Source organism: Callospermophilus lateralis, chromosome 14, assembly GCF_048772815.1.
Source record: "Callospermophilus lateralis isolate mCalLat2 chromosome 14, mCalLat2.hap1, whole genome shotgun sequence".
Classification (NCBI taxonomy): Eukaryota; Metazoa; Chordata; class Mammalia; order Rodentia; family Sciuridae; genus Callospermophilus; species Callospermophilus lateralis.
The window spans coordinates 94,901,235-94,928,366 of record NC_135318.1 but is presented as its reverse complement, the minus strand read 5'-3'; the positions used below and the strand labels follow the sequence as shown (position 1 = coordinate 94,928,366).

The following is a 27,132-nucleotide window of genomic DNA, read 5'->3' as shown; positions in this document are numbered from 1 at the left end:
TGTGCGGGGTCACTCAGCTGGGTCAGAGGCCCTTTGTCTACTTGAAAGGCCCCATTGTGACCCCACACCGGCCCCAACCCTGGAACAAGAGGCCCTTGTGTGGGCCCTGCAGGCCAGCTCCTCTGGCCCTCGGCTGGCAACGGGGATTCTGTCCCTGCGGGGTTGGTGCAGGGCACCGTCCACCTCCACGGAGGCTGCGCCTGCCGGGCTCCAATAAGAGCCAGTGTTTCACCAGGTTCTAGAACGTGGAGGAAGCCTGACTTCCCCAGAAGTGGGTCTTCTCCAGAGGGGCAGATGCCCTGGGGACCTACTATGAGAGGACAGGTGGGGAGGTTGGCTTCCAGGGAAGGTGGGCAGCATGGGACCCCCCCGGGCCACCCTGCCCTGAGGGGAAGGTCACCAGGAGCATGCCCCCAGGAGGTGCCCCTGAGCCTCCAGGAGCAAGGTGAACGTTCAGTGCCCTGTTGGAGTTGACCCACAGCGGCCTCCCGGGGGCCTCCTGGGCTGCACTCTCCCCGTGGGAGCCCCAGGGAGTTGCATGAGGGCCCCAGAAGGCAGCAGGGACAGCCTGGGTGGCTCTCTGGGCTGAGTCCAGCCAGAGCACTGTCCACGGGATCCAGAGGCCCAGCTCCACCCCTGAGGTCCCTGCCAGCTGGCCACTCCACTGGGTCTGCTATCCCGTCACTTCCCACTGAGCCCTGGCTCGATCTGGTCCTCAAGCTTCAGCTCTTGGTCTCATCACAGACCAGAGTCCCTCCATCCTTTCTCAGGCCCCGGGAAAGGTGAGCTCTCTGCTCTGGGGGCCTAGGAAGCCTCAGGTCCCTCCCCTTGGCAAGATGCGTGCTGGGCCGGGCAGGCCTCTGGCTCTCCGAGGAGAGCCCAGGGGCTGCCTGACGGGGCACTGTCATGGCCCCGCTCTCGAAAAGAAGACGGAGTCCAAGGCCCACGCACCCCCGCCTGTGAGGCCCTGGTCGAGGTCGGGGCTGTCCCTCTGCCCACACAGGCTGGTGCCCGTGCCACGTGCATGTCCACCAGAGGTGCTCACCGTGGTCTCTCCCTTTTTCTCTCCCCTTTAGCCCTGGGGATTGAACCCAGGGCTCCCCCTAAACTCCATCTCCAGCCCTTTTCATTTTTCAAGTTGATATAGGCTCTCGCTAAGTTGCAGCGGCTTCCAACGTGTGATCCTCTGTCTCCATGTCCCAAGTCCCTGGTGTGTGCCACCGCACTGGCTTCATTGTCGTCACTTCTTGAGAGGCCAGCGGTCAGATCTGCATAAGGACAGATCTGAGAGTAATCAGGGCCCCAAGGCCAGAAGGGGCTGCCCAAGGCCCCCATGCAAAGAAGCCTGGGCACCAGATCCACCCCTTCCTGGAGGGGCCAAGGGAGCCAGCATCAGGGGCTCAGCCACAGCTGAGTCTCTGGGGTCTGGGTGCCTTTGCGCTTTCCCAGTGGGTTCCTTAAATGTCTTCCCTCACCCCTGGCTCCCCAGGCATCGTGGGTTCTCAGAGGAGTGGTGCCCTGAGCAGGTAGGACTGCCGCTCAGCTGACACTTGTATCTGCAGATACCAATCAGCTGGGTACAAACAGCTGACAGCTGGTGCAGGAACTGAGGGGCACCGGGTGAGTTGGTTAGAGGGGCAGGAGAAGGGGAGCAAGACCTGGGGAGGGCATTTGGGGGCCTGAGGAAACCACACCTGCCCCATTCACACCTGATTCCAGTAGGATGCAATTCAGGGGCTGAGGTCACGGCTCAGTGGTGGAGCACTTGCCTGGCCCGTGTGAGGCACTGGCTTTGATCCTCAGCACCACAGTAAGATAACACACAAAAAGAAAGATCCATTGATACTGAAAAGTATTTAAAAAAAAAAATCAGATGCAACTCAAATGGGAAATGAATCTGCAGATTTCTAAATGGTCTCGGGACAGAAGGGACAGGAAGCTGTATCAGACTCTTCAGCAAAGCCGTGGACTAGTAAGGGCTTTATCATTAGCAAAAATGAGAAAGGTCCTATGAAAGTTTATTTAAAAGATTAAAAAATTTTAACTTTGGGAAATTCAGTTCAGCCTTCTTGCCTCCCTCCCTTCCCTATTGCAAAGGAGCCTCGCTTGCACCAAGTTCTGGGGTGAGCGCCCTGCAGAGGGCAGTTTTGAGACTTCCCTCCATCGACACAGAATGACAAATTTTGTAAACACATGACAAACCCCTATTATTTTGTAATTTGTAGTTTAGTTTTGCTTTTTAGCTGCAGCTCCTGCCAAGCCTGTTACTCATGGTTTACTATGAAATTTCAGTTATGTTCAGTGGACTCGTTGCAAGTGGCCAGATTTTGGTACCAGTGACCCTGGGGTCTCATCTCTGGAATGTCACTCATTCTCGAGCCACGGGATCAAGGGGACTCAGAACAGGGGCTGGGCTTCCAGATTCCCAACTTAGGGACCTTTGTCGACTTACAGCCTGGACAGCTAACACCAGAAACCGAGTGTCCACCGGTTGTCTCTGCTTCCTTCCACTCTGCAGCCGGGTCCCCTTTCTCCCCAGCAACATTCTAAAACCAGTTGATTATCCATGTCACCAGGGAGCACAGAACAGACCACACAGCTCAAAACAGTTCGGATCAGCTTTACAAAAAGTGAGAGGAAACATCTGTACCTAGTTTTCTTTGGGTTTAAGGAATTTTTTTTTTCTTTCTTTTTTTTTTTTTTTTTTTGGTACCAGGGATTGAACCCTGGGGCACTAACCCACTGGGCCACATCCCCAGCCCTTTTTTGTATTTCATTTAGAGCCAGGGTCTCACTGAGTTGCTTAGCGCCTCACTGAGCTGCTGAAGCTGGATTTGCGATCCTCCTGCCTCAGCCTCTGAAGCCACTGGGACTACAGGCAGGTGCCACCACGCCGGGCGGTTTAAGGGAATTCTAATTGAGCACAGACTACTGGGGGGAATGGCTGGGGCCCAGGCTGGCACTTGGCGAGTTTCCAGGGAGGGGATGCCATCCGGGCAGTGGGATTCTGGGAGGGTGAGGGCAGTGGCTGAGCGTGCATGATGTCATCTGACTGTCCCTGAGGCTGCCTCCTGCCTGATTAAGTCAAAGGTCCTCAGAAGGCTGCCAGGAGCGGGTTCCCAGCACAGGGCAATTCAAAACCGAACCCCCAGCACAGCCACAGAGGGACTGTACACACGGGCACTTTATAGTCTTTCAGAGGGTTCTCATCTTCCGCTGTGGCATCTGGAAATGTCAGTCGGGTGAGTTTCAGTTCCTACGACGCTTAGAAGCACCCCATGAAATGGGTCTCCACGGAGCCCGTGGGAGCTCCCATCTGCTGTTCTCAAGACCCAGCCCAGGGGCCAGCAAGGAATGCTGTGGTCTTCTGAGGTCACACTCCCGGTGTCCCACCCCGCAGGCCCTCTCACAAACAGGAAGAGGCCCTGGACAGCTCAGCACTGCAGGTTAGCAGCCAGCCCCTGCCCTGGTGGAAAGGTCAATGGGAAGGTCAACATGATACCCGTGGGAAAGTGTTGCTTTTTTTTTTTTTTTTTTCTCTTCTTTTTGCCCCCTTGAGAGCATGTCTGCCTTCTAGAAAGTTACGCTGAAGGATGGGCTGATCCGCCAACACCTCTGGGTTTTCAGCTCAAGTCTGGCTGCTTTATGACGACTTCCACCTAATTAAAGAGAACACGGCGTGGACCACGTAGAGCAGCGTGACGACGTAGGAGAACACCTGGAACCCAGAGAGAGCCCCATTAGTGTTGGGGGTGGGGGGCAGGCAGGGAGGCCCACGGGTCCATGCTGCCTGGAGCACCGCATGGCCCTTGGGCTGCCACTGCCCGTCACTCACGCACACACCCTTTCCTGGGGAGCCCAGGTGCATCCCTAATCCTCTCCCCACACAGCCCCAGGGGACCTGACTCAAGATCCCTGGGTCCTAGAATGCAAGATGAAACTACCAACTTCACCCAACGTCCAGGTGTGGTCAGCTGACTTGAAATGGGAACACTGAGGGCCCCTGCAAGGAAAGCATCCAGGCGTATGTCAATGACTCAGTGGAAACTGCCCGCCTCCCCCTCACAGGCACCAGCAAGACAGCGGCCACCAGCGACGGTGGTGGCTGAGCTATGAGATCTGAGACATGGACCTGCTGGCCCTCGCTGGGGTCTCCAAGCTCCTGGACATCCTGACACCCTATTGGACTCTTATCCTGGGATCCATCATTGCCCAGGCAAGGGTGAAGGCCAGGGTCCATGGGAAGTGCGGGTCAGGGAAGGTAAGGAGGATGTCTAGCTTTGGCAAAAAGAAGGGGCTCCCTAAGAAAGCTGTGCAATTGCTTACAATGAATCAAAATGCATTCTGCTGCCATATATACCTGATTTAAATGACTTAATCAATCAATTAAAAATAATAAGGCTGGGAGAGGATGCAGCCGTTTTGTCACTGGGAACAACGGCCCTGGGGTGGTGGCAATGGTCACTGGTGACTTGCATGTCACTTGGGCACTGCCTGCTCCTGTCACCCTCCTTCCTAAGGCTCACCTGCCCCCAAATTCAATCTCTGCACCTGTTTTTTGACCTTGGGCAGGGGCCAAGAGTTTCCAGCCCAAGCACAACACTTAGGGTGGCCACGCTTCTGTGACTCTTGAAAAATGCCATAAACAGCAGCCATTAGGGTGCCCGCTCTCACCCTGCCCCCACGCTTGGGCAAGCTCTCCCCCGCCCCCTGGCCAGAGGCGATGAGTAAGCTGAGTTACTTAATAACAAGCCTAAGAGAATTCATCTCGGCACTCCTGGGTCTGAAGGGCGCGGTCACACCCCAGTGAGCAGCCCCGAAACCCCCCTGTGCCCATCGGGTGGCACTCCCAGGCCATAGAGGCCCTTTGGCCCAAGCCCAGCAGAAGTCCCCACTGTAACAGGAAATAGAAACTGTTTTGCAAATGGGGTGAAGAATGGCACGCTGAGGGCGGTTAGAGCCGGGACATGCAGGGATGGGTTCTGGCTTCAGATACCCTGCCATTATAAGAAACTTCCAGATTTCTCTAGAAATCTCCGGGTCTCTGCAGGCAGCTTCCACCAATCCTGTTGGGCAAGGAGGTTCTGCCACCACCAAACAAGATGGGGAAGAGGCTCAGGTTCTGAGACACGTCCCAACCAGGAACCACACAGAAGCCTCAAGACAGGCCAGAAGTGAGAGAGGCTTGGAGACCCCTTCCCAGGCCCCCATATGCCCTGCAATGGCCACCCCAAGACCACCTGAGGGGCATGCTATGGCTGGGAGGGATCTGGGGTTAAATCCTGAGGAACGATGACTCCCTCTGCCCCATGCACTGATCCAGTGGATGTTTTTAGTGGATCTCATGACTGCATGGAACCTGGTTTGCATTTACCTTCACGATTTTGGTTCAGTGCATCTGCCTGCTGAGAACATTTGGATCTTGATTCTAGCACTCTTGACTTTACCTGGGCATGCTCATGTCTATCCCAATCCATTAACAAAATGTGGGGACATAAGCAAACGTGGATTGGAGAAATGTCACTAAATACTAAATATTTATACTAAATACTAAACAGCAGTGAAAATAAACAATACACATCTATACTTGACCAAAGCTGAATCTCACAAGCACCAGGTTGAGAGAAAGAAGTTGGTCATAAAAGAATGGACCTGGTGTAACCCTACTCGTGTGAAGTTCAAAGACAGGCAAAACTGAATTGGGTGCTAGAAATCAGAAGCTGACAGGTGGCAGAGTTGCACAGTGGTAGTGGTAGGACAAGAGGGGTATTTCTGGAAGCTCTTTATTTACTAAGTCCTATTTCTCCATCTGGTCACTAGCTGCACAGGGAATCTCACTTTATGAAAATTCAGGCTCTACACTTGAGGCCTGTGCACTTCTCTGAGTGTACGCTGCCTTTCGATAAAATGGAAAAGTCACAGTACAGCATAATCCACTAGAGCCCAGTGGTTCTCAACTAGAGACCTGCCCGGGCACTTATCTGCCCCACCTGGACTTTTCCATCAAGCGCCGACCCACCAACCATAATCCATCTATGTTTTGCTACCACAGTCTGCAACAATTTAATGGGAACTGCCAAATGCTTTGCTGATGTCTGTTGAGAGAGCGGCTTCTGGAATTGGATAGGGAGAGGTAGAGGTGCCCCCTGGACAGGGAGAAGAATTGTAGTGGTCTGAGGGATGACGGTGGAGATGGTGGACCAGCGTTTCAGGGAGGGAAGAGCAACCAGGCTCCTGGCTGGCTGTGCTACTGCTTAGAAACTGGCCATGTGGGGAGACGTCCTCACACTGAGGGACACTTCAGGGGGTGTCAGGGACCCCGAGGTGGCCATGATTAGGGAAGTGGCTGTAAGCTGGCAGTTTATCGGGAGAAAGGGTCTGGCCCACAGGGATGAGGCTATGAGGGACTTTTTCACCAGACCCCATCCCAAAGCTGGCCACTGCCCATCCCCATGGACTGCTCTCTGCCTCTGCCCAGCCCCTTCCTAAAGAAGGAAGAGCCGGTCTGGCCACCGGAGCAGCTATCTGTGGGCTACCACCATATTTTGCACCAGGATCTGCATGACATGGGTTGACTTCTAGAAATCTGAGGAGCTCTTTCTCCGGAACCCGTTCTGGTTTTGCACTGTACCCGTGGTTAGAAATCCACTGTCAGCCGGGAGCGAGTTCATGGGCCCAGGCGCACCCCTGGGCAGCCCTGGAAAAAGCTTCTGTGAAACATCCTTTCTCCCAGCCCTTCCCACCCATCCCATTAAAAGAAAATCTGTCCCTGACTGGTCCCTGACTACATGCTTCAGTGGAAAACGCTCTGGCGGGGGTCAGGAGGCCCAAGTGTCCAGACGCACTGCTCCAAACTGGTGCCCAGATCACGGGTGGCACAGCACCTGGCCACAGAGTACACAGGTTCACTCTGCCCTTCATCGGTACCCAGGTCATGGGGTTTTGAGAGGGTTAAATAAGATAGTGCAAGATCAGACACTGGGGGCGCTCAGATGCCTGCACACCAGGCCTGGCCACGGCGGGGGGCGGGGGGGGTGGGGTGGAGGGGTGGAGGTGTGCCTTGGGCTTAGCACTCCTTTCTTAGGGCACTTTAGGAGCTCAGCGCGGGCAGCACAGCGAGAGCTGCTTGTGCGCATGCGCCTGCTGGCAGGCGGGACTCACCACGGCCGCGATGTTCTCGTGGTAGTGCTTGTAGATGAAGCCGTCGTGCATGGAGATGGTGGCCAGGGCTTCCAGGACGGAGGCGCTGAGGTAGAACAGGGCGGCGACGCACTGGTAGGCTGCGTCCTGGGAGTCAGAAGGGGCAGGCATCAGAGGGATGGGAGGGAAAGAGTCCGGGACGCAGAGCCTCCCCCTACTTGTCCCCATCTGGCCTGGCTCAGGTCCCTTGCAACCCGCGGCTGCTTCCTCTGACTCCCACTCACCAGTCCCCAGCCTGTCTCCTCACAGAGGTGGTGTGACCAGTGCAGCCCAGGGGAGCTGAAGTCCCTCAGCTTGGGGACCCAGAAAGCACTGAGATGAAGGGTCCCTGCTTGCCCTGGAGGTGGGATCCAGCAGGAGGTGGGGACAGCTTGGAGCCTAATAGGGGGAAGCTGGCTCAGGGCCTGAGATGTGCAAAGTGGTCACTGACCTGGCTCGAACTCAGCCTCCTTGACCAGTGAGAGGACAAGGCCATTTCCATTGTTCTGGTTTTTTCCATTTTGTTGGGTTTATTTATTTGGATTTTTTTTTTTTTTCTGTTCCTGGCATATTTCAAAGCAAAAGAGTTGAAAGGCTGCTGTTTTTAGTTGTAATTTAGCAGAGATTTCAAGAGTCCAAGCAGGAGGCCTCTTGAGAGTGGACGCCTGGGCCCTCTCTAGTGGGCAGGTATCCCGTATGAGGGTGCTGCTGGTTTCCCGGGCCTCACAGTGGACCTTACACAGAAGAAAGGCCACATGCCATTTGTGTTCCCAGATCCTTTCTGTCAGCCCTGTGTAGAAGCCAGTGGCAGGGGAGCCCTGCAGTACACGTGGCCTGGCCACTGGGGAGCCATGGCAGGGGCCAGCCTCCGGGACCCTCCTCCCCAAGGTGAAGGCAGCCCTCCAGGTAACAGAGGTGCAGGTGGATGGGGAGGGGTAGGGCCGTGGTTATGGGTGAACGGTGGGCACGGGAGAGGAAGCTGAGCAGCCCAAGAGGATCGGCAGCACAGACATCGACCTCTGCTTCCACCTCGAGCCTCCTAGCTGCGGGAGCCCTGGCTGCTGGCTGAGGCTGGGCCAGCTCGGCCTTGGAATGTGCCAGGAGACGTCTCCAGGGCAGCCCCACCATGTCCCGAGAAGCCAGTTTCCCAGGGCAAAGGCCCAACTCTCCCGCCTCCCACCAAAGCCCTGGGCTGGCACTCACCAGGGTGACCCAGGACGTCTCCCCGCCGTGGGCGCCAATGATGTACAGGACAAGCAGGGCAGTGGTGGCCACAAAGCAGAACACAGATACAAACATCACCCAGCCCTGGACCAGGGGTATGGGCACCAGGGAGGACGCGATCAGGATCCACACCAGGCCCCCGAAGATCTGCAGAGAGGAGCAGGAGTGGGGTCAGACCAGAGGGGTACAGAGCCCCCAGGGCACAGCCGCAGGGGGGCCCCTGGGGTACAGAAACACAGGAAGGAGGCCAAGACAACTGGGTGGGCATATTCCTCGCCAAAAAATGACCCTTTCATCCCCCAAAGTCCTGGACTAGGTCTCCAACCTCAGTCTTTTCAATCACGCTCAATATCACTTTCCTTTATATTTTTTTTAAATACAAGTTTAATTTTTTTTATTAGTAAGCCTTATATCACACTAACATGCCCGGCATCGTCAGACGCACTTGACAAATATTAGCTCAGTTAGCTCTCACAACAACACTGGTGGATGAGGACCCATTTCCCAGAGGGGGAAACTGATGGACATAATTTGGAGCCACCCCCACCATGTCCTAGCCCAGGCCTCACCTGGTAGGCAGTCAGGTGGGATGAGGCTGAGCTGATGGCCACTGGGGTAAAGAGGATCAAGGAGAGGTAGAGAGGACATGGACATAATTTGTCATTTCAAAAAAGAACTTGACATCATTCAGCACTGTCATGAGAAGGCTGTCCTGAGAGTCTATCCTCACTTACGTCGCTATGAAAATGTCCTTTCTTTTATGAAATACTTACAATCAGTCGATTCTTCTGATCTTGGCAAAGCAAATCAGCTGCACTATGTTACTGGGTTTTGTTGTTGTTTTGTTTTAAGATTTGACCCCTTCCACCTCCAAGTTCAGGAAGTGCTCTGTTGGAGCTGGGGTTGGAATGGAGAGGGTCCAGGTCAGTCCTGTCTCCTTGGATGGCCAAGGACAGGTGTGAAGGCTGCACACCCTGGGGTCACCCAGGGGGTACCCCAGCTGGTGTCCCCAGGGTCGGTGAGCTGTTTTCAGAAGAGAGCATGGGGACGGAGCAGAGGCCCTAACATCCTCAGTGACCCCACGCTGGGGCTGTCTTTACCTCTCCTTGATCCTCTCTACCCCAGTGGCCATCAGCCCAGCCTCATCCGTCTGACTCCCTCCAGGTGAGGCCTGGACTAGGACACGGTAGGGGTGGCTCTGGAGGTAGAGGTCTCCAAGGACCTGCGGAGTGTGGCACCGTCTGAGCAACCGGGCTGAGTTCCCAGTCCTCCATCCCCTGCAGTGACAACCCACATGGTGCCTTGACCCCATCTCGTGGACCTGCTGCCCACCTGCTAGGTAAGAGGTACCACCGTCTCCACAGTGTCCTCCGAGCCTCTTGGCTGGGGATCATCAGGGACAGTCACATTGGGTAGAAAAATCAGTGCAATAAAGTATCTGGGTTCATCAAAACAAAATTGTTCTGAATTAACCAAATGTGGGCGTCCCCCTCCCTGATGATACGCAGCAGGGCCAGTGGCATACACTGGACACCCTAAAAAGTGAAAGTCCACTGGGCATGGTGGCACATGCTAGTAATCCCAGTGGCTCGGGAGGCTGAGGCAGGAGGATCATGATGAATTTGGAGCCATCCTCAGCAGTGGCGAGGTGCTAAGCAACTCAGTGAGACCTGTCTCTAAATAAAAATACAAACAGGGCTGGGATGGGGCTCAGGGGTCGAGTACTTCTGGGTTCAATCCGGGGAACTCCCCACAAAGAAGTGAGAATCCTCCAACCGCCTGGGAGAGGGTGTGTGCAGATTTCTTATCGTTGTGTTGAAGATTGGCCAAATGACTCAGCCTCTTCCACAAAGGCACTGACCCAGGGACATGAGCAGGTCAATGGCTGTGCAGGATGTGGATGAGGAGGAGAGGGAGGAAGGCATGGAGGAAGGAGAGTTGGTCAGGTATGTCCAGCTAGTGGGCAGAGAGAGGCATCAGCCTGGGACCCCCTCTAGGTCTGGTCACCTTGTGCCCATCTGAGGAGCTGGATCTAAGGTTCCTTGTCCATATGCTCTGGGGGGTCCTGCACATCTCCTCGGGGCCTCAGCTTGAGCAGAAGTGTACCTGGTTGGTGGTGACATGGCCCTTTCCCCGACCAGGGGATGGTGGGAAGGAAGTCCCCCTTGCATGTAGCTGCTGACTCCTGGGGGCCCTAGGAGGACCACTGGCTATTCCTCCTGGGTTAATGGGCCTCAGTGTTCTGGTGAGTGGTCACAGCTAGACTCAAGTGCCTCATGAACCATAACCCCCGAAGGAGCACCTTGGGTCACCCATGGTGGGCGAGCACTCCTTTATGGACCTGTGGGACCCTTGGGACCGAGGTGCTCATGGTGGCCAGTGGACTTAGCGTTGAGGAGCACTGTCACTCTCTGGGGGTTTCCTGATTCACGTAAGAAGGGCGCTGCGTGGAGCTGGGTGCCTGGGCTTCCCCTGAAGCACTAGCAGGCAAAGATGAATTGGATCATGGCTTGTTTTTATGTTTATGGTGGCAATATTGTAATTGTGGCTGAATCAAATGTAAAATACATTCAAGGTCACTTGGCACCCAGGTGGCACCTGGAAACGGCACAGTCGGAAAGGGAACTCAGCTCCTGGTCTGCAGAGTCATTTCAATTCACCTCTTACAACCAGATTCTTCCCTGTGTGGCCTGAGGTAGGAATGGTGGTCGGCAGTCAAGGGCAGGACAAATGACTGGAGATCAGAGGGGGGGCCCTGCTCCATGTGCTCACCAAGGTCTCACACATGCTGGTCGCCAGCTCTGGCTCTAGCTTCCAGCAGCCACACAGAAGGAACTTGGGGATGGAGCCAGACCTGCCTTGGGTCTGCTTCCCAGCCTGGCAAAGGCGATGTCCCAGCCTCCTGGGAAGTGCACCGTCCCTGTCACTCCAGTTCTCTCTCTCTCTCTTGCACACAGATGCAGGATCCTGGAGTCCACGATCTGAACCTCTGTCCACAGCTGTCCATAGACCAAAGCCCAGATTGGGCTCAGCCCCGGCCCCCAGCCCCTGGGCAGACCACAGGACTCTGCCCTACCTCATTTAATAAATGGACCCTTAATAGATTGTTTTTTTTTCCTTTGCATGGTTTATCTATTGTAGGTTTCATAGTAGGAGTATGAAAGAAAGTCTCTCTTTTTTTTTTTTTTTGAGGGGGATACTGGGGGTTGAACTTGGGGGCACTTGACTACAGAGCCACATCCCCAGCCCTATTTTGTATTTTATTTGGAGACAGGGCCTCATGGAGTTGCTTAGCATCTCGCTTTTGTTGAGGCTGGCTTTGAACAATTGATCCTCTTGCCTCAGCCTCCCAAGCTGCTGGGATTACAGGCATGTGCCACCACGCCTGGCAAAAGTCGCTTTCTTTAGATAGCTTTAAAGAGACACATTTTGCATACGGCAGGGCCCACCCATTACAGGTGTCCAGGTCAGTGGGCTTCACACAGCCAGATACACGCAGCCTGGGCTGCCTTGTATCTCCCTAAGCAGCTACTAATCTACCTTCTGTCTACAGAGTTCGCTATTCTGAACTTTTGCACAAGAGAAATCACAGGGGAACATCTTGCAGGTCATCCTTTGTGCCCTTCACTGCCCTGGCCAGAAGGTGCCCAGGGTATGGACAGCTGGCCAGCCACTGCCACAGGGTGGAGGCTCAGGGGCCATTGGGGTGAGGGCAGAACAGCCGGAGGGGAGTAGCAGGAGGAAGGCAGCAGGCGAGGCAGGGCTCAGAAGAGGCCTCGTGCCCTTCTTCATCCCTCTGCTTGTGACAGAGATGAGTCCTGTCCAGCCTCGCCCTGGACTAGTCCCCTTCCCCTGAGCAGAGCTCTTTGCTGCTCTTCCCTCTGTGCGGGTCCCCTGCAGAAGCTCATTGGCGGCCGCCACAGCTGTGGTGAGCAAAGGCTCCTCCCTCTGCTATGGCCCCAGGGCATCCGCATCCCACAGGGTCCACTGGACATGCGAGGGGCTCCGCAGGAGCAGGAGGCTGTGGCAAGTGGCCCAGCCTCCACTTTCTCTGCCACCAGGCAAGTGGCAGAAGTCTCCCCACGGTGTGGGCTGGTGTGAACTGGCTGAAACTGTGGATGTGAGTGTGAAGCGTCTGGCACTGTGCCCGCACCACCCAATAACTGGGATAAGGCACCGCCCACCCCGGAGGCCAGCAGCCCATCAGAGACAGGTGCGTGAGCAGCAGCCAGGTTCAGCTGCCCCTCCCCACCCCTGCAGGTTCCACATCTGCAGATCCCACCAGCCACACACCTAAACTATTAAGAAAAAAAGCTGGTGGTGGTGCACACCTGGAATCCCAGCAGCTGGGGAGGCTGAGGCAGGAGGATGGCAAGTTCCAGACCAGCCTCAGCAACTGAGCAAGACTCTGTCTAAAAATAAAAATAAAAGGGCTGGGGATGTGGCTCCTGGGTAAAGCACGCTTCAGGTCAATCCCCATATGTCACCCCACCTAAAAAACTCAGAAAAGTAATTTCATCTATAATGAATATGGTAGGGGCTATTTTTTCTTGTCACTATTCCCTGTATAATATGGTATAACAACCAGGTACGTCGAATTTACGTTGTATTAGAAAACAGAACTCCTGCAGAGAGGATTTAAAGTATACAGAGGATGTCCATAAATCATATGCAAATACCACGCCATTTTATACAGGGACTTGAGCATCCCCCGATTTGGGTAGCTGAGTGGGGAGGGGTGTCCTGGAACCAATCCCTGACAGCACAGAGGGACACATGTGTAAGGAAAGCAGACAACCCCAGCCTTGGATGGCAAAGCAGTCTGACCTGGTGCATGGTATCCATTGACTTTTTTTTTTTTTTTTTTTGGTACCGGGGATTCAACCCAGGTACACTAGGCCATTGAGCCACATCCCCGCCCTTTTTACTTTTGACTTTGAGACAAGGTCTCACTGAGTTGCTTAGAGCCTCTCTAAGTTCCTGAGGCTGAACTCAAGATCCTCCTGCTTCAGCCTCCTGAGTGGCTGGGATTACAGGCTTGCGCCCAGCTCCATGACTTTTAAAAAAAAAAAAAAAAATTTTAAATGATGTTGATAGACCTTTATTTTATTCATTTATTTCTGTGCGGTGCTGAGAATTGAACTCAGGGCCTCACACGTGCTAGGCAAGTGTTCTACCACCAAGCCACAACCCCAGTCCCTCCATTGATTCTTGAAAGAAGTGGACTGGGCTGATCAGCAGGCCAAAGGGTGACGGAGCAGCTCTCCAGGGCGAGGAGGAGTGTGTGCCAAGCCCAGAGGATGCAGAAGCAAATACAGGACCTTCAGATGACGGGGGAGCCCAGCACCAGGTGGGGACACGGGGCGGCAGGAGATGGGCTCAAATCGGGGTGAGCGTGGAGAGCTGAGGTGCGGCGTGACTCATGGGAGCCGGCGCCCACCCCTCTCCACCTACTAAGTGGGCAGAAAGCAAACAGAGAGCAGGCGCAGCACCCACACCCGGGAGATAAGGCACTCGTGGGCAGTGAGCAAGCCATTCCTGCCTGGCCTCAGGACCCAATGGCCAAATATTTGTCAAGAGCAAGGGGTAGGTGAGGGGTCAAGCATCTCCCTCTGTAAAGAAAGCTCCGGGCAACTTGCAGCTGCCAGGGGCAAACGCTCAGAGGCAAGTGTTTTGAAAATGTTACTCACCCAAGCAGAGGCACTGCCCGGTGTCTGCTCACCCGCGTCAAAGTCCAGACATGTCCTGTCCCCCCTGACCTGCACCCCTTCACCATCCCTCCTAACAGGACAGTGCAGCTTCTAGCAGCCATCACAGGTAGAGCTCTCTATGAAGAGAGCCCAGTGGATTCTGCCCCCAGTCGGAAGCTGGGGGTGGGACCTGGGGCTGAGTCTCTGTGGTCCCCAGTCCTGACTCAGCATCTCATCAGCTGGGACACCTTAAAAAAAATATGGTGCCCAGAGCTGACTCAACCAGAGAGAAGCAGGGCTCAGGCCCAGGAGCAGAGGACCCGGCTCTTTGCCCAGTGCCTGGACACATTTTCATAACATCAGGTTCCTGGTGATGTTCTGGTAACTCCAGCCAAACAGAAGAGGAGACGGGTCCTTCCTGAGTGCCCTGCTTTCCAGGGAGGCCTGAGCTTGCTTCTGCAGCTCTGCATATCTCTCTGTGCAAAATGTCACCCTAAAATTTCCTCTCTTCTTGTTTTGATCTCTACCTTGCCTTGAACATGAGACTAGCTTGTCCCTGTGTGTCTTCTAACTGCCAGGACCCAGAGTCACTGTGAATGGGGGAGCCATGTGGGTTCTTGGAGGTCCCTCCCTGCCCTGGTATTTGGGGATGGAAATCACCTTCTTTAATTCAGTCCGGGGTTGGATGAAGGGCAGAGCTGAAGTTCTGTAAGAACCAGGGACCACGTACAAAACTCTACAAGAGGTTTTCAAAGATTAAAAAAAAAAAATCCCCTAAGGAGATAAGTGTTTGGGGGAACTCTCTCTATGTGACCCTCAGGAAGATTCTTTTTCTTTCTGAATTAACCCATGGGAAGTATACTAGAGTGGGTAAGGGTGCGGACTCCAGAGACCAAGTTAGCAAGTTTGTATCTCATCTGTGTTGACCCTGGGCAAGTTCCTTAACCTCTCTGTTCCCTTATCTAAAATATAGTGATGATGATAATCATGAAAGTTGAGAACCAGGTACAAGTGAGAGTTCTAAGTGCTTATAACCATTGTCACAGATGAAGCAAAGTGTCACCCGTGGCCAGGTGAAAAGCCCAGGGGTCTATGATCTCTGTACAACTCTCCACTTCCAAACTTGCTGAGGGCTGAAATTTAATAATTACCTCAAAAGCATCAAAAAGTGCAAAACACACAATCTCCCAGAAACTGAAAGCTGAGAAAAATTCATCTGCCTCTGCAGAAGGAAACGGGACAGGCGTGAAGACAGAGGGAGGCATTTCTCCTAACAATGAGCCTCAGTCCCACCAGGGGAAAGGAATTCTCCAGCACATTCTCGAGATTCATCTGCAGCTTCCTTTGCCTGTGTGACTGAAAGGGCTCTTCATCCTCGTCCCCAGCGCTTCCCTGCAGGCCTTGGTGACTGAGGTCCATGCCAGGGGCTTGCTGGAATTCTCTGGATGCTTCCCCGGGCGGGGTTCACTGGACCCTGTCAAGGTCTCTGCAGCAGAGACTCCTCTCCAGCAGGACAGGCCAAGACCTCAACCAAAGCCGACCCCACTCCTGGCTCTCCACCCCACCCTGGGAGCCCCCTGCAGGCAGAAGCCACCAGAGTGAGAAAAAGAGGAACTGGCCACAGCACTCAGACCCTGCACCCAATGCTGAGCCATGCTGCCATTGGGCCAATAGGCAAAAATCATGTCCCCAGGGAGGGAAAAGAGAGATAGTCTCTCCAGATGAGTGGCACGTGTGGACGATCCAGGCTGCCTGGCACTCCATGCCCGGGCAGGGAGCTCTCCTGAGACCTCCAGGAATAGCAGCCCCAACCGGTCGCCAACTCTGCTCTCACCCAACTAGTTTAGCAGTCAAGGGTTATTTCAGCACCAGGAGGAGGTATGTGTGGGTGGTTTGTCCAGCACAATCACTGTGTGCTCTAAGAGAGGCCAGCGGCCTCACCAGCTCCAAGGGCGATGATGGCTCACGAATCCTCCTGAGTGTTCTGTGGAAGACGGGCGGTTTTCTTCTGTGAGTGTGCATGCGTGTGTGATTTTGATGTGTGAGTTGTGCATTTGTGGGCATGTGAGCTCATTTGTGCAGCTGTGGGTGTTAGGCATATGTGTGCACCCACGCATGCATGTATTCTTGTGTGCAGAGGCAGGTTAAAGAGGAGCCACCATGGAGGAGGGACATTGCCTCACAGGATGACAGACTCTGAGACCAGGGTGAACACAGGGCGCCAGGTCACAGAAGAACACAGAAAGGGGAAAAACAAGACCCCTAAACAGCGAGGCCTTCCCAAGGCCCTTGGTCTGCCCACCCGTGATAGGTCCAGAGGGAGGCCGGGGGCCTCTCTCCCTGTTGGGAGGGGAGACTGAGAGGGCAGGAAGCAGACACCACAGGTTTCTCTAGTCCTTGGGAAGCCCACCTCCCAGGTGTGGAGGCACAGGTCTGCTGACTAGTCAGGGCAGGCCTCCTTCACCCTGCCACTCAGTCATGCACTGGACAGACTCCAGAGTGACCACAGTGAGCCCTGGGGACAGGCACACCCAGGGAGATAAGCCTTATTCAATGACACACACGGAGGGCGGACCAGTCTCCTTCTTCTCCTCTTGCAGACTCGCTGCTGGTCCCCACAGGAGCAGCTCTGGGTGCACCAAGGGTAGATTCAGGCTTTGGTGAAAGTATCAGGGCCCCAGAGGGACCAGCAAGATGCTCTGCCCGGGACAGGAGAAGAATCCTGGGATCTGCACCGCTGCCCTGTCCCTGATGCTGATCCCATGGGAGGGACCTGGGGAGGAGGTCAGGTAGCTCTGTGTAGAGAACCCCTCCCTCTCTGCCCTCTGGAAAGGCAGGTTATTGAGGTCTGACCTCTGGGCTGCCCCTGGGATGAGCCCTGAGCGTGCTCAGGAGGCCACCTAGCTCAGCTTACCTGTGCCAGGGGCTCCCTCCTCCGACCCCTTTGGTTTGGAAAGGCTCCTTCCTTTCGGGGGGACCCATCATGCCATCATCCCTCCCAGGTAGCCTTAGACCGTGTCCCTTTATCCAATCTGAAGGGGACATCAGGACTTGGGGGATTTGGGTCTGTTTGTAAAGAAGGCAGGTAGAGACTTGGAATTCCAAGAAACGGGGGCCAAGTTCAGGCCTGCAGTTGATATTAACAGGTGACCGTCCTGGGCAGATCCCCATCCAGGCCCGCAGCTCCACCCAGCCTCCAGCCCCTGGGAAGCCTGTCCCTGGGCACCAGCCACCACAGAACAGGCGACAGCTGACTTCACAGCCACCCCCCCACACACACACACACCCCAGCACTAGCTACAGGACATTCACTAGCTCCCAAGTGAATCAAAATGCCTCTCAGATCCAGGTCCTCATTTGGATGGAAAATTTTGCCTGCCACACCTCTACCCGCCGGCTTCAGCCAACAAGATAAACAGAAACCCGGAGTTTCCGTGAAAAACACAGGGTAAGCCACCTGGAAAAGACAAAATCAGTGGAAACACTAGACCAGAAAGGTGCGGCTTCAGTGCAAGAAAAACCAAAGGTATCAACAGGAGTCACCAAGCCGGCTGGAAATGTGGCCAGCAAACACACAGGACAGTGTGCCGCAGCCCTGGGGGACACTGCCCACTGGGCCGGGCGCTCTTCCTGAGGGTCCCAGGAATACCCTCTTGGGGATTGGTGACCAATGTCGGCTGCACCCCTCTGTCTGTCCCTGAAGCCAAGGACTCCTCTCATGACCTGTAAATGTTGGCCAGGTGGGAGACTGGGTGGAGGGAACCGGTGGGGCTGGCCTGCAGGGCCACCTCTGGCAAAGGAGCCTCCCCCGCCACCAGCCCCCACGGCAGTGGGCATGAGTGAATTCTGGGGCTGGATTTGGGAGACGTCCGGAGACCCACCACTGGGTGGTTCCCTTCCTGCCAGGCCCCTGGATCTGACCGCGCCTGACGGGGAAGGCCGGGGCGGGGGGGTGGTGGCGGTGAGGGCAGGCTTCTGTGCCAGGGCATGCCCCTCCCAGAGAAGATGCCCGTCCAGACAGGCCCTGCACTGCCACCTGTGACAAGTCACTTTGGAAAGGCTAATCCCTGCCCGTGGTAATGGGTTCCTACACCTACATCAGTCTGACACCGGGAACCACAAAGCTGCCCCACCCATCCCGCGCCAGTCTGGCCGAGTGGCACACAGAGCAGCCCAGCAAGCGCCCGGTCCCCGATGCAGAGGAGGCAGGACGGGGCAGCCACTGTGCCTTCTCCTCAGCTGCCCTGTCAGGCTGGCCAGGATGGCCCTCAGCCCAGCTGTCCCCTCTCAGTGCAAGAAGGATCACTGGGAAGGTCCTATAGAAGGTGGCATCTGAATGGGACAGGGACGGAAAGAACAAGCTGAGTGTCCTCAGCAGCCCCACCAACCCCAAACCTCACCCCACCTTGCCTCGCACACACTTGGCCCTGAGAGTGGCACCTGAGGTGCCAGGTGGTGGTGGGTGGGCAGGTTGACCAGTGATCCCAGAGCACTCTGGCTGGAGTCCTAAGACCCACAGGGGGGTGACTCCCTTCCTGCCACACTCCTAACCTAACTGTGCCTGACCTGTAGCCATGAGCTGCAGGACGCGTCATCCTAGTGGTCTTGCTCTGTGCAAGTCACTCTGTGATGTTCACATAATGACAAACTCGCCCACGGAAGGGTTTCTCAGAACGCACAACTGTACATGCACAACTGTCCAAGAACCCCACAATAGTCTTTGAGGTGGGGCTACTACAGCCCCATTTTATTGGCATGGAAACTGAGGCACCCACTGCCTGCATGCAGACAAGCTGGCCTCAGAGCTCAGGGTCACCCAGGGTCACCTGTTGGTCACCCAGGGTCCCACGGGCAGTTTACCAAGAAATCGCCCAGAATATTGGTATCAAGGAGAGAGACCAGCCCCCTCGTCCTCCCTGGCTGGCAGCCGCCGGGACGTCTGGACAGGAAGGGCAGGCAGAGGAGGTGGCTCCAGGAAGCTGGCTTCTCCCTGCCCCACCCTCCACCAGGACAATGAGCCTCGATCAACTCCCGGCCTTGGAAGGAAAGGAGTAGCACCTCACCCCTCATCTGCAGGCGCAGGGTTCCTGTCCTGGGACGCAGTCTTGACCCCTTACCCGCCCCTACCCACAGGCCAGGGATGTCATCTTCCTCCCTTTCTTGGGGTGCCCACCCCTCACAGCCCCTCTAGGGACCTTCCAGAGTCAATCCAGCAGCTTCACAGGGACATCAGTGTCTCTCCCAGTGTGTCTTGGACACCCTCACAGGAATCCGAGGCTCTGGCCTGGAATTTCAGGTCAACTAAGAGTGGCCATGTCACCACCTCCCTCCTTCTACTGTCCATGTGTGTGGACCCATCATGGTTGGTGACAAGCTTTCCTTTAACTTGCTACATGTTCTCCCCAGGCCCAGGGCCTCGCTGCATTAAGACAACTCCACGCTGGGGGGTTGTGTGGTCCCACAGGGACATCCATGAGGGGGCAGCGGGGGCACCCTGAGACCCACAATGGTAGAGAACCCTGGTTGGTGCGTCTCCACCCTGGGACAGCCTGGGGCAGCTGGAGGCCCAGCAGGCGCTCTGGAAGCTGGGTCTCACACCATCTTGTAGAGGCATCTTGGACCCACCATGATGCAACAGCAGCAGAGACCTACTCCATTCTCCCTGCTCCTCAGAACCACCTAAAACCCGAGGAGGTCAGCCACATGACCCGGGTTTCCTACTTCAAGGCCATGGGTCACTGCTACCACCATCCTCACACCCATCCACACTGGGGGACACCTGCAGAAGGATCTCTCCCACCATTGCCTGTCCCTAGAGACTGTGGGCTCAAAGTGCCCTGTCCAGGGACTGATGGTTCAGAGGGCAGGAGGAGGCCCCAGACTGGCTCGTGTCAAGGTAGAAAGCACCCAGACCCTCCTGCTGGGCAGAGCGGAATCCATTAGAATCAGCCCCCAGCCCTTGTCTAGCTTAAGACGGGCTGGCCCTAGGTGGCCCCGGGCCCGGAGCAAAGCCCAGCCCTTCCTGAGGTCCTGAGAACTGGCGTGGACCGGCAGCACCACTGCTCTCGCAGTCTCCTGGCTGGTGTAGTGGGTGGAGATGCCAATGGTCACCCTCTGTCCCTGGCCATCTGAAACCTGAGCGCTTTCTTCTTAGCAGCAGCATCCTGGGTCCTCCCACTCCCTCCCGAGAGCGGTCAGCAGAGGGGGTGCCTCTGTTCCCCCACAGCCAGGGCCTGTGGGGTGACTTGGGAAAAGCATTAAGGCAACCTGTTGAAGTGTCGCTGGGCCGTGGGGCAGCAAGCAGGCAATCCCACGGTGGCCACACTGAGTTTCCAGAGAACAGCTCCAAGTCCCTGACTCCTGATCAAAGCAGGCCTCAGGTTCTTGAAAAACTAGAAAAGTCACTTCTCAAAGCCAAGATCACCCCTCACCCCGCCCCCAGCGCCAGAGACCTCTGTCTATAATTCTCCTTCCTTCAGCAAAGACGTAGGAAGGAGAAAGTCGGGCAGCACGGGACTGTACCCCTCCCTGAATAGCCCCATCGACAGGCCCACGACACAGGCCAAAGACCCCGGGCTGGGAGCCAGCGGATGCAGCAGGAAAGGTCATCCCAGCTGCTGTCCTGTGCTGTCCAAGTAGGGCCAGTCCCACTCCCTGGGGATGGCAGGCCAGGCTCCTGGCTGAGGCCACCGGAAAATTTCTCCTGGGACAGAGAATTCATGCCCTGGACCCATGAGAACCCCAAAACACCTTTTGAAAAAGCCTGAGGGGTGGCCTGGGGGCAGATGTCCACTCCCACTGAGCCAGTATGTGTGGCGGGGTGCAGGGCTTATCACTTGCAGATTCTGGGGCCTAGTGACTCAGAACCTGCTGAATGTGCTTTTGATAAGGGCGGTGGTGTACTGATCAGCTTCCCGTGGCTCTGAGTTTCACTCCCTGCAGGGAGAGAAGGAACCCAAGCCCTGCCCAGGGTCCTTTCTAGAAGACAAATTCCCTCTTAGGTGCCTGGCTGGAAGCAGAAGCCCTGGATGGGACAGACTTGCCATCACAGTAGGATGTGCTCCAGGGACCCTGGGGACCAGGTGACCTGGGCAAGGTTATCCTTTTATGAGCCTCAATTTCCCCCCAGTTCTGAAAATTAGGTTTCATGATTGGGTGTCTCGTCTCCTAGGAGACAGGCTGCCTGTTCAATGAAGCCAGAGTGTGGACCACCCAAGGGAACTCTGCCATCACCCCACAACCCCATCCTGGCTCTGTGGAGCAGCTCTTCCCCAGACGGAGGAGCATCCAAGACTTGTCTGGTCACTCTCAAGTAATAACAAGACCCTCTTCACTTTGGGTCACAAAACAGCTCTGGTTTTGGTAATTACTTTAGAAATTAAAACTGCAAACCAATTCCATGGCTCCCCTATCCCTCCTCTACCCCCAGACACAGGCTGGCTTTCACCCATGGACCGCTGAGGGCGCCTGTTCTGTGTGCTCCTGGGGCATGCCGGGAGGGGAAACACCCACCCGGGATGGAATCCCTAGCACACTCTCATCCAAGAATGGTTCTCCCCATTCTTTCTTTGCCAGCCTGCCTACAGGGGAGGAGGGAGGAGGGCCAAGGGTCTTGGCAGTGTCCCCAGGGACTTCCTTCCCACGTCCTGAAAGGGTGGAGGTCTCTTCTCTCAGAGCACTTTGTGGGAGAAGTGGCCTCTGGGGGTCTTGGCCACAGCTGGAACAGAAAGCATTCCATGGGAGCCTCCTACCGGGCAGTGGTGGTCTGGGCGTCATGGCGGCCCTGGCTGGGAAGGGAGGAGGAGAGAAAGCAGACACTGTGGCTCCGAAAAGAAGCGTCCTCGGTGGGAGGGGACTTTTTTTTCTTGCAGGGGAGGAGGCCATAAGCAAGGCCTGGACATCTCACCCCTGGGATCTAGGGGGATGCCATGACCCGACTGCCTGTGGGGTGCTTGGAAAGATGGGGGCACGCTGAGGGGCTGGGCCTGCTTCCCACTTCCTGTGAGGACCTTGTAGCCTTCAGAGTCAGGAGCTCTGGGATAGGGGTGCTGAGCCAGGGGGAGCTTGCCAGGCCCCACCCCTGCCTGCTCCAGTGGGCAGTCCCCTGCCGTGGGAGGGGACTGCAGCTTCACCCTGCTGGTCCCAGACATCTGCACCTCCCAGGCTAATGGGATGTCGGCCTGAGAAACTGAACCGTGACTCATCATCAGCTCGATGCACTACAAAATTAAAAAATAATGAAGCATTTCACATGCGACGGGTGAGCGAAAATTACAAAGTCTGACGCTACCAGAGGGGGACAAGGATGAAGAACAATGGGGACTTTCATAGGCTGCCTGGAAGAGTCAGAGAAGGTTCAGGTCTAGCCTGAAGCTTATTTATATGGTTTTGGAGGGGAGAGGGTTCTTTATAAATTAATTCAAAATTAGGCAGAGTCTTGGAAGGAGCCTGGGCAGGTGGAGGCGCTGAGCTTTCTACTAAGTCCCCTGCTGGGGTGGGTGAACAGGGATAACTCTTGGGGACTGTGGATATGTAACACTTGGGAAAACAGATATGTGTGCCCTCTGACCCAGCGAGCTATATCCTCCCTGCATTCCCAGAAAAATTCCTGCAGCAATTACAAGGGTCTTGCCAGTGTTGTACACAATAGCTAAAAGTAGCAAACCAGAAATAGCCAAAATGTCCACCAAGAGAAGAATGCATAAAGAGCATCAACATGTGTAAACCTCAAAACATCATGTTGCAGGGTTTGTGCAGGATGCTGCTGTCATTAACAACACCAGGCTCATTGTCATAGTGCAGCCTGATGAGCTTCACCTTCAGCCTAGGGATCTCCCTGAGGAAGAAGGAACGAGAGAACAAGGTAACAGAGGGCCATCTAGCAGGCTTAGACACCATCATATAAGCTTTATTTCCTTAACACTAAGAAACAAGGCAAAGCATTAGGCTTTGACAATTATTATTGTACGAGGGACTGAATCCAGGGTGCTTTACCACTGAGCTGCATCCCCAGCCATTTCTGTGTTTGTTATGAGACAGGGTCTTGCTGAGTTGCCCAGGTTGGCCTCAAGCTTGTGATCCTCCTACTTCATCCTCCCAGATTGCTGAGATGATCAGCGGGCACCCTGGCGCCTGGCCAAACCCAGTCATCTTAAATCGACCGGTCGAGTGGTGATCAACATGTTCCTAGTGTGGTGTAGCCATTGCCTCTATCTAATTGCTCCCCAATCCCCACCTCCCTGAGTTCCTGAAAAACCACCAGGATGTGTTCTGTCTCTACAGATTTACCTCTTTGGGATATTTTATATAAATAGAATCTTACAATCTGTGACCCTTTCACTCTGTATACAGTTTTTTCTCTTCTTTCTTTCTTTGTACCAGGGATTGAACTCAGGGGCACTTAAACTCTGAGCCACATCCCCAGCCCTTTTTGATATTTTATTGAGAGACAGGTTCCCACTGGGTCCCTTGGGGCCTCCCTAAATTGCTAAGCCTGTCTCTGAACTTGCCTCAGACTCTGGGGATTACGGGTGTGTGCTACCACACCCGGCTTCTGCATACAGTTTTCAAGGGTTCCAGACAAGAGCAGCTTTCAAGGTTGATCACTTCTGTAAGATGAATCACAAATGCATTCCTTTCGATTACTGGATAATTTTCCACAGTAGGGATCTATCCTAAGTTGTTTATCCAATTCATCCATTGATGGGTACCTGGACTGTTGGCCCCTGTGGGTCATTGTGGATAGGGCTGCTAGGAACACATGTGTATGTGTACTTATTTGAGTCCCTGGTTTGAATCCTGTGGTTGTGTATGTAGGGGTGGAATTGCTGGGTCCTAGGGTATTTTTTGAGGAACCACCAAACTGTTTTCCAAGGTATCTGAACTCTTATATTTTCAGAAACAATACACGAGAGTTCCAATATTTTTCCATACCCCAATCAACCCTGTTATTTTCCACTTTCTTTTTGTTTGGAAGTTTTATTGAAGGCCTTGCTGCTGGACCCATTTAAACCAGAACAGCCAGCCTAATGGTGTGAAGCAATATGCCCCATGGCTTCCATCCCATTCCCCTGGTGACTAACATGGCAGAGTATAATGTGTGTTTGTGTGTCTGTTCAAGTCATTTGCCCCTTTTCTAGTTGGGTTTTTTGTCTTTCTGTTGAGTTGCTTCATAGTCCACGATTTAAGGAAACCCTCCCAGGGGCAGCAGGTGCCTCTCAGACCCTTTTCTTCTCTACTCCTTCCTCAAGTCAAAATATGCACAGCTCCATGTGCACCATCCATGCAGAGGAAAACCTGAAGGGTTAGTGGAAGAGAAGCAATTACTAAGACAGCGGAGAGGGAAATGGTATGAACCAGGGGAATTTATTCATTCTAGAAACTTCTACTACTGGTAGGTGATAAAACCAGGCTAGAGGAGTAAGTTTAACGGAAGGTTCTCAGATTTGCCCCTCCACACACAACTTTGACCAAAGATGGCGGTGGTGGGTTGGCTGGGACCCTCCTCCCCACTCCCCTACAGATTAGATCTTGCTGCCTGGCTGGGCTGTTCCTACCCTCAGGGGCACTCCTGCCCCCCTGCTGAGCCACTCAGAGGAGGCCAGGGAGCCCTGGGAGGTTGTCCCTTCTGGGAAGTCAGGGCAAACCATTTGCCTTCACTGAGCTCCACAGGGCTTTGAAGACTCTAAATCACCCCCAGGACATTCAAGAGACACTGAGACCTTTTTTGTTGACAAGCCTCTCTGCCCATCACATCGCACCCCGAGACATGATTTCTTTGGGTCGCAAAGCTCTGCCTTTGTAAATACCTCTTTGTAAAGCCCTGAAGGAAGGACCCACTCCTTAGTCCTGGGTTCCAGACAAGAGCTGCTCGTTTTCAGAAGTCCAACCTTGCACAGACAGGAGATGGGAAAGAGACGCTCCCAGAGGAACCTCATGAAGGAGGAAAACCCAGTGGGTATTCTCAGACCTAGGCCAGACCCAAGGGGACTCCTGCACGGAATCCATGTGCCTGGTGCTGTTGGAGGGTTTTGCCAGATAACCTGGAAGGTGGAAAATCCCCAGGTGGCCCCAGAGCCAGCTAAAGACCCCTCAGAACTTGAGCAACCCCCTCCCAACTTGGGGCCTGGCTGTCCCTGTCTATAAATAGTGGGGCTGGGCTCAATGGTGGTCCAAGATTTCTTTTAAATATGACTTCCATGGTTCTGGCTATGCCCAGGATGTGAAGTCAATCTGGATGAATGACATCCCTGCCCCGGAGCAACTGGGCTTCCCGTGGCCCCTCTTCCAAGTCCTTGAAGGATGACAGGACCTCCTCTCTTCTGTGTAAACACCTCCCACCATCAGACAAGAAGCTGGGGTCCTGCTCTGAACCTGTCAGCTTCCCACACTGTCCTCCTTAACCAACCCTCCGGCTTCTGCAACCGGTGGGTACACACAGGAAAATGTCTCCCCACCTGCCAACCACACCCACAGAATTAATAAAGCACACGCCCCCCCAAATAAAGCACCAGAGGCCCCCAGGGAGTTGATGCCGCTGAAGATCTAAAGCCTAGCGACACAGTGACACCTTACCAGGAACCCACAGTGAAAAGACCTTTCCTGCAGCCACAGGGGCTGCTCTGTCCCTTCAGCGCAAGGCGGGACCAGCCGCAGGTGCTGAGCTTTCTCCAGCCCTCAAGGTCAGCCAAGCCATGGGGACTGCTGGCTCCCCGCCCTCCAGGGGAGAATGACTATGGAGCAAACGCTGGCCCCTATTTTCCTAATTCCAGGTCAAATTTGTCTCACATACATTCATTCGTCGGAAACTTTTAAGAGTCCAGAAGAGAATAATTCAGATTCAGTTTCTCTTAATCTCTAAACTTCGGTCGGCAATACTAAGGTTTCTATTGCTGATTTCTTTCTTTTCTTTTTTTAAACAAAATCCTGTCCTTTGAAAAACTGTAGGCATCCTTACAAGGACTTGGTCCGACAACAGGGCAAAGAGCGGGGTGAGTTTCCCCGCACAGCCAGGCAGAGCAAACTGGGCGCTCCGCCCTGAAGACCCAGCGCAACCAGACCCCGCCAGGCTTGCTCCCAGCATCTGACCCGGGGTGCGAACTGTCATTGGTCTAGAAGGGAATAAAAGACTGGGCGGTGGGAAGGACTTTCTGAGGGTGGCCCCCTCACCCTGTGCCCGCTACCTTGACGCTCCGGGGACCCGCGCAGCTTCCAGCTTGGGCCCGGATAGCTGCGCAGTGCAGCGAGAGCGGGTCGCTCCAGCCATCCCGTTCCCTCCCGGCCCTGGGGCAGGGCGCGCGCGCCACTCACAAACTCAAAGACGAAGAGTAAGTCTGGGAAGGTGGCGAAGACCGAGAAGCCACTGGGCAGGGAGCTGCCACCCGAAGCCGCTGCGGGAGCCATGCCGGCGAGCTGGCGTCGGCCTCGGAACTGGACGCGCGCGGCTGCGGCTCCGGCTGCTTGCTGACCACTCGCTTGCTGGCGAAGCCCAGTGGCTGGGCACCCCCGCGCGCGGGTTAAGAGCTGGGGCAGTCGGGGCATCGGAGGGCGGAGCCCCAGGCCTGCCCCGCCCCCGCCCCACCAGGGGACCTGGTCAGGGCGCCGCAGGCGCAGCCCGGAATCACACCGAGGGCACTCTGCGGACTCGCGGAGCCAGGGACCGGGACCTGATGCCCACGTTCCACCCAGGGCTGCCACCTCTGCCGAGAGCAGGATCCGTGAGGCGCTTCGAACTTGGCGCGCCTTGCAGGTGATCGCAGTCCTTTAAGAATGATGGCCACCAATAGTCTGGTCTCTTAATCCTCCCCTAAGGGACCCCTCGGGTCACTATTGCTTTAACTCTTTAGTTAGGTCTCCATCTTTCCGCTGGGTGCTTTAAAGTGCAAGACCTCCACGTCCTGGTTCATGGTGGGGCGGGTTCCCGGTCCTAACCGCCGCTGCAACCTGCTGGGTCTGCCTGGGAGTCCCTGAGGTGGCTCTGGCCATGGGTAGATCCCTTCTTGCGGAAACCTCGCACCTGCCCCGCCCTGGTCCTCTTGAT

General features: G+C 55.0%; 1 protein-coding gene across 1 annotated transcript; it reads right to left on the bottom strand.

Moving 5' to 3' along the window:
• Window positions 1–2,604: 2,604 nt before the first annotated feature.
• Window positions 2,605–26,613, bottom strand: Mal (mal, T cell differentiation protein (MAL blood group)). Its single transcript, XM_076833146.2, has 4 exons — window positions 26,403–26,613; window positions 8,383–8,550; window positions 7,162–7,287; window positions 2,605–3,718 (listed from the first exon to the last, which is right to left on the bottom strand). Exons 1-4 carry the CDS (start codon window positions 26,493–26,495, stop codon window positions 3,644–3,646), a joined length of 462 nt encoding a protein of 153 aa, XP_076689261.1. The 5' UTR covers window positions 26,496–26,613; the 3' UTR covers window positions 2,605–3,643.
• Between the last annotated feature and the right edge of the window lie 519 nt (window positions 26,614–27,132).

Coding starts and splice junctions, on each gene's coding strand:
- Mal (XM_076833146.2), bottom strand. CDS start 26,495: ATGGCTCCCGCAGCGGCTTCGGGTGGCAGCTCCCTGCCCAGTGGCTTC. Junction 8,551..26,402: donor TACTCTTCGTCTTTGAGTTT/GTGAGTGGCGCG, acceptor TCCTCTCTGCAG/ATCTTCGGGGGCCTGGTGTG. Junction 3,719..7,161: donor ACGAGAACATCGCGGCCGTG/GTGAGTCCCGCC, acceptor TCTGGGTTCCAG/GTGTTCTCCTACGTCGTCAC.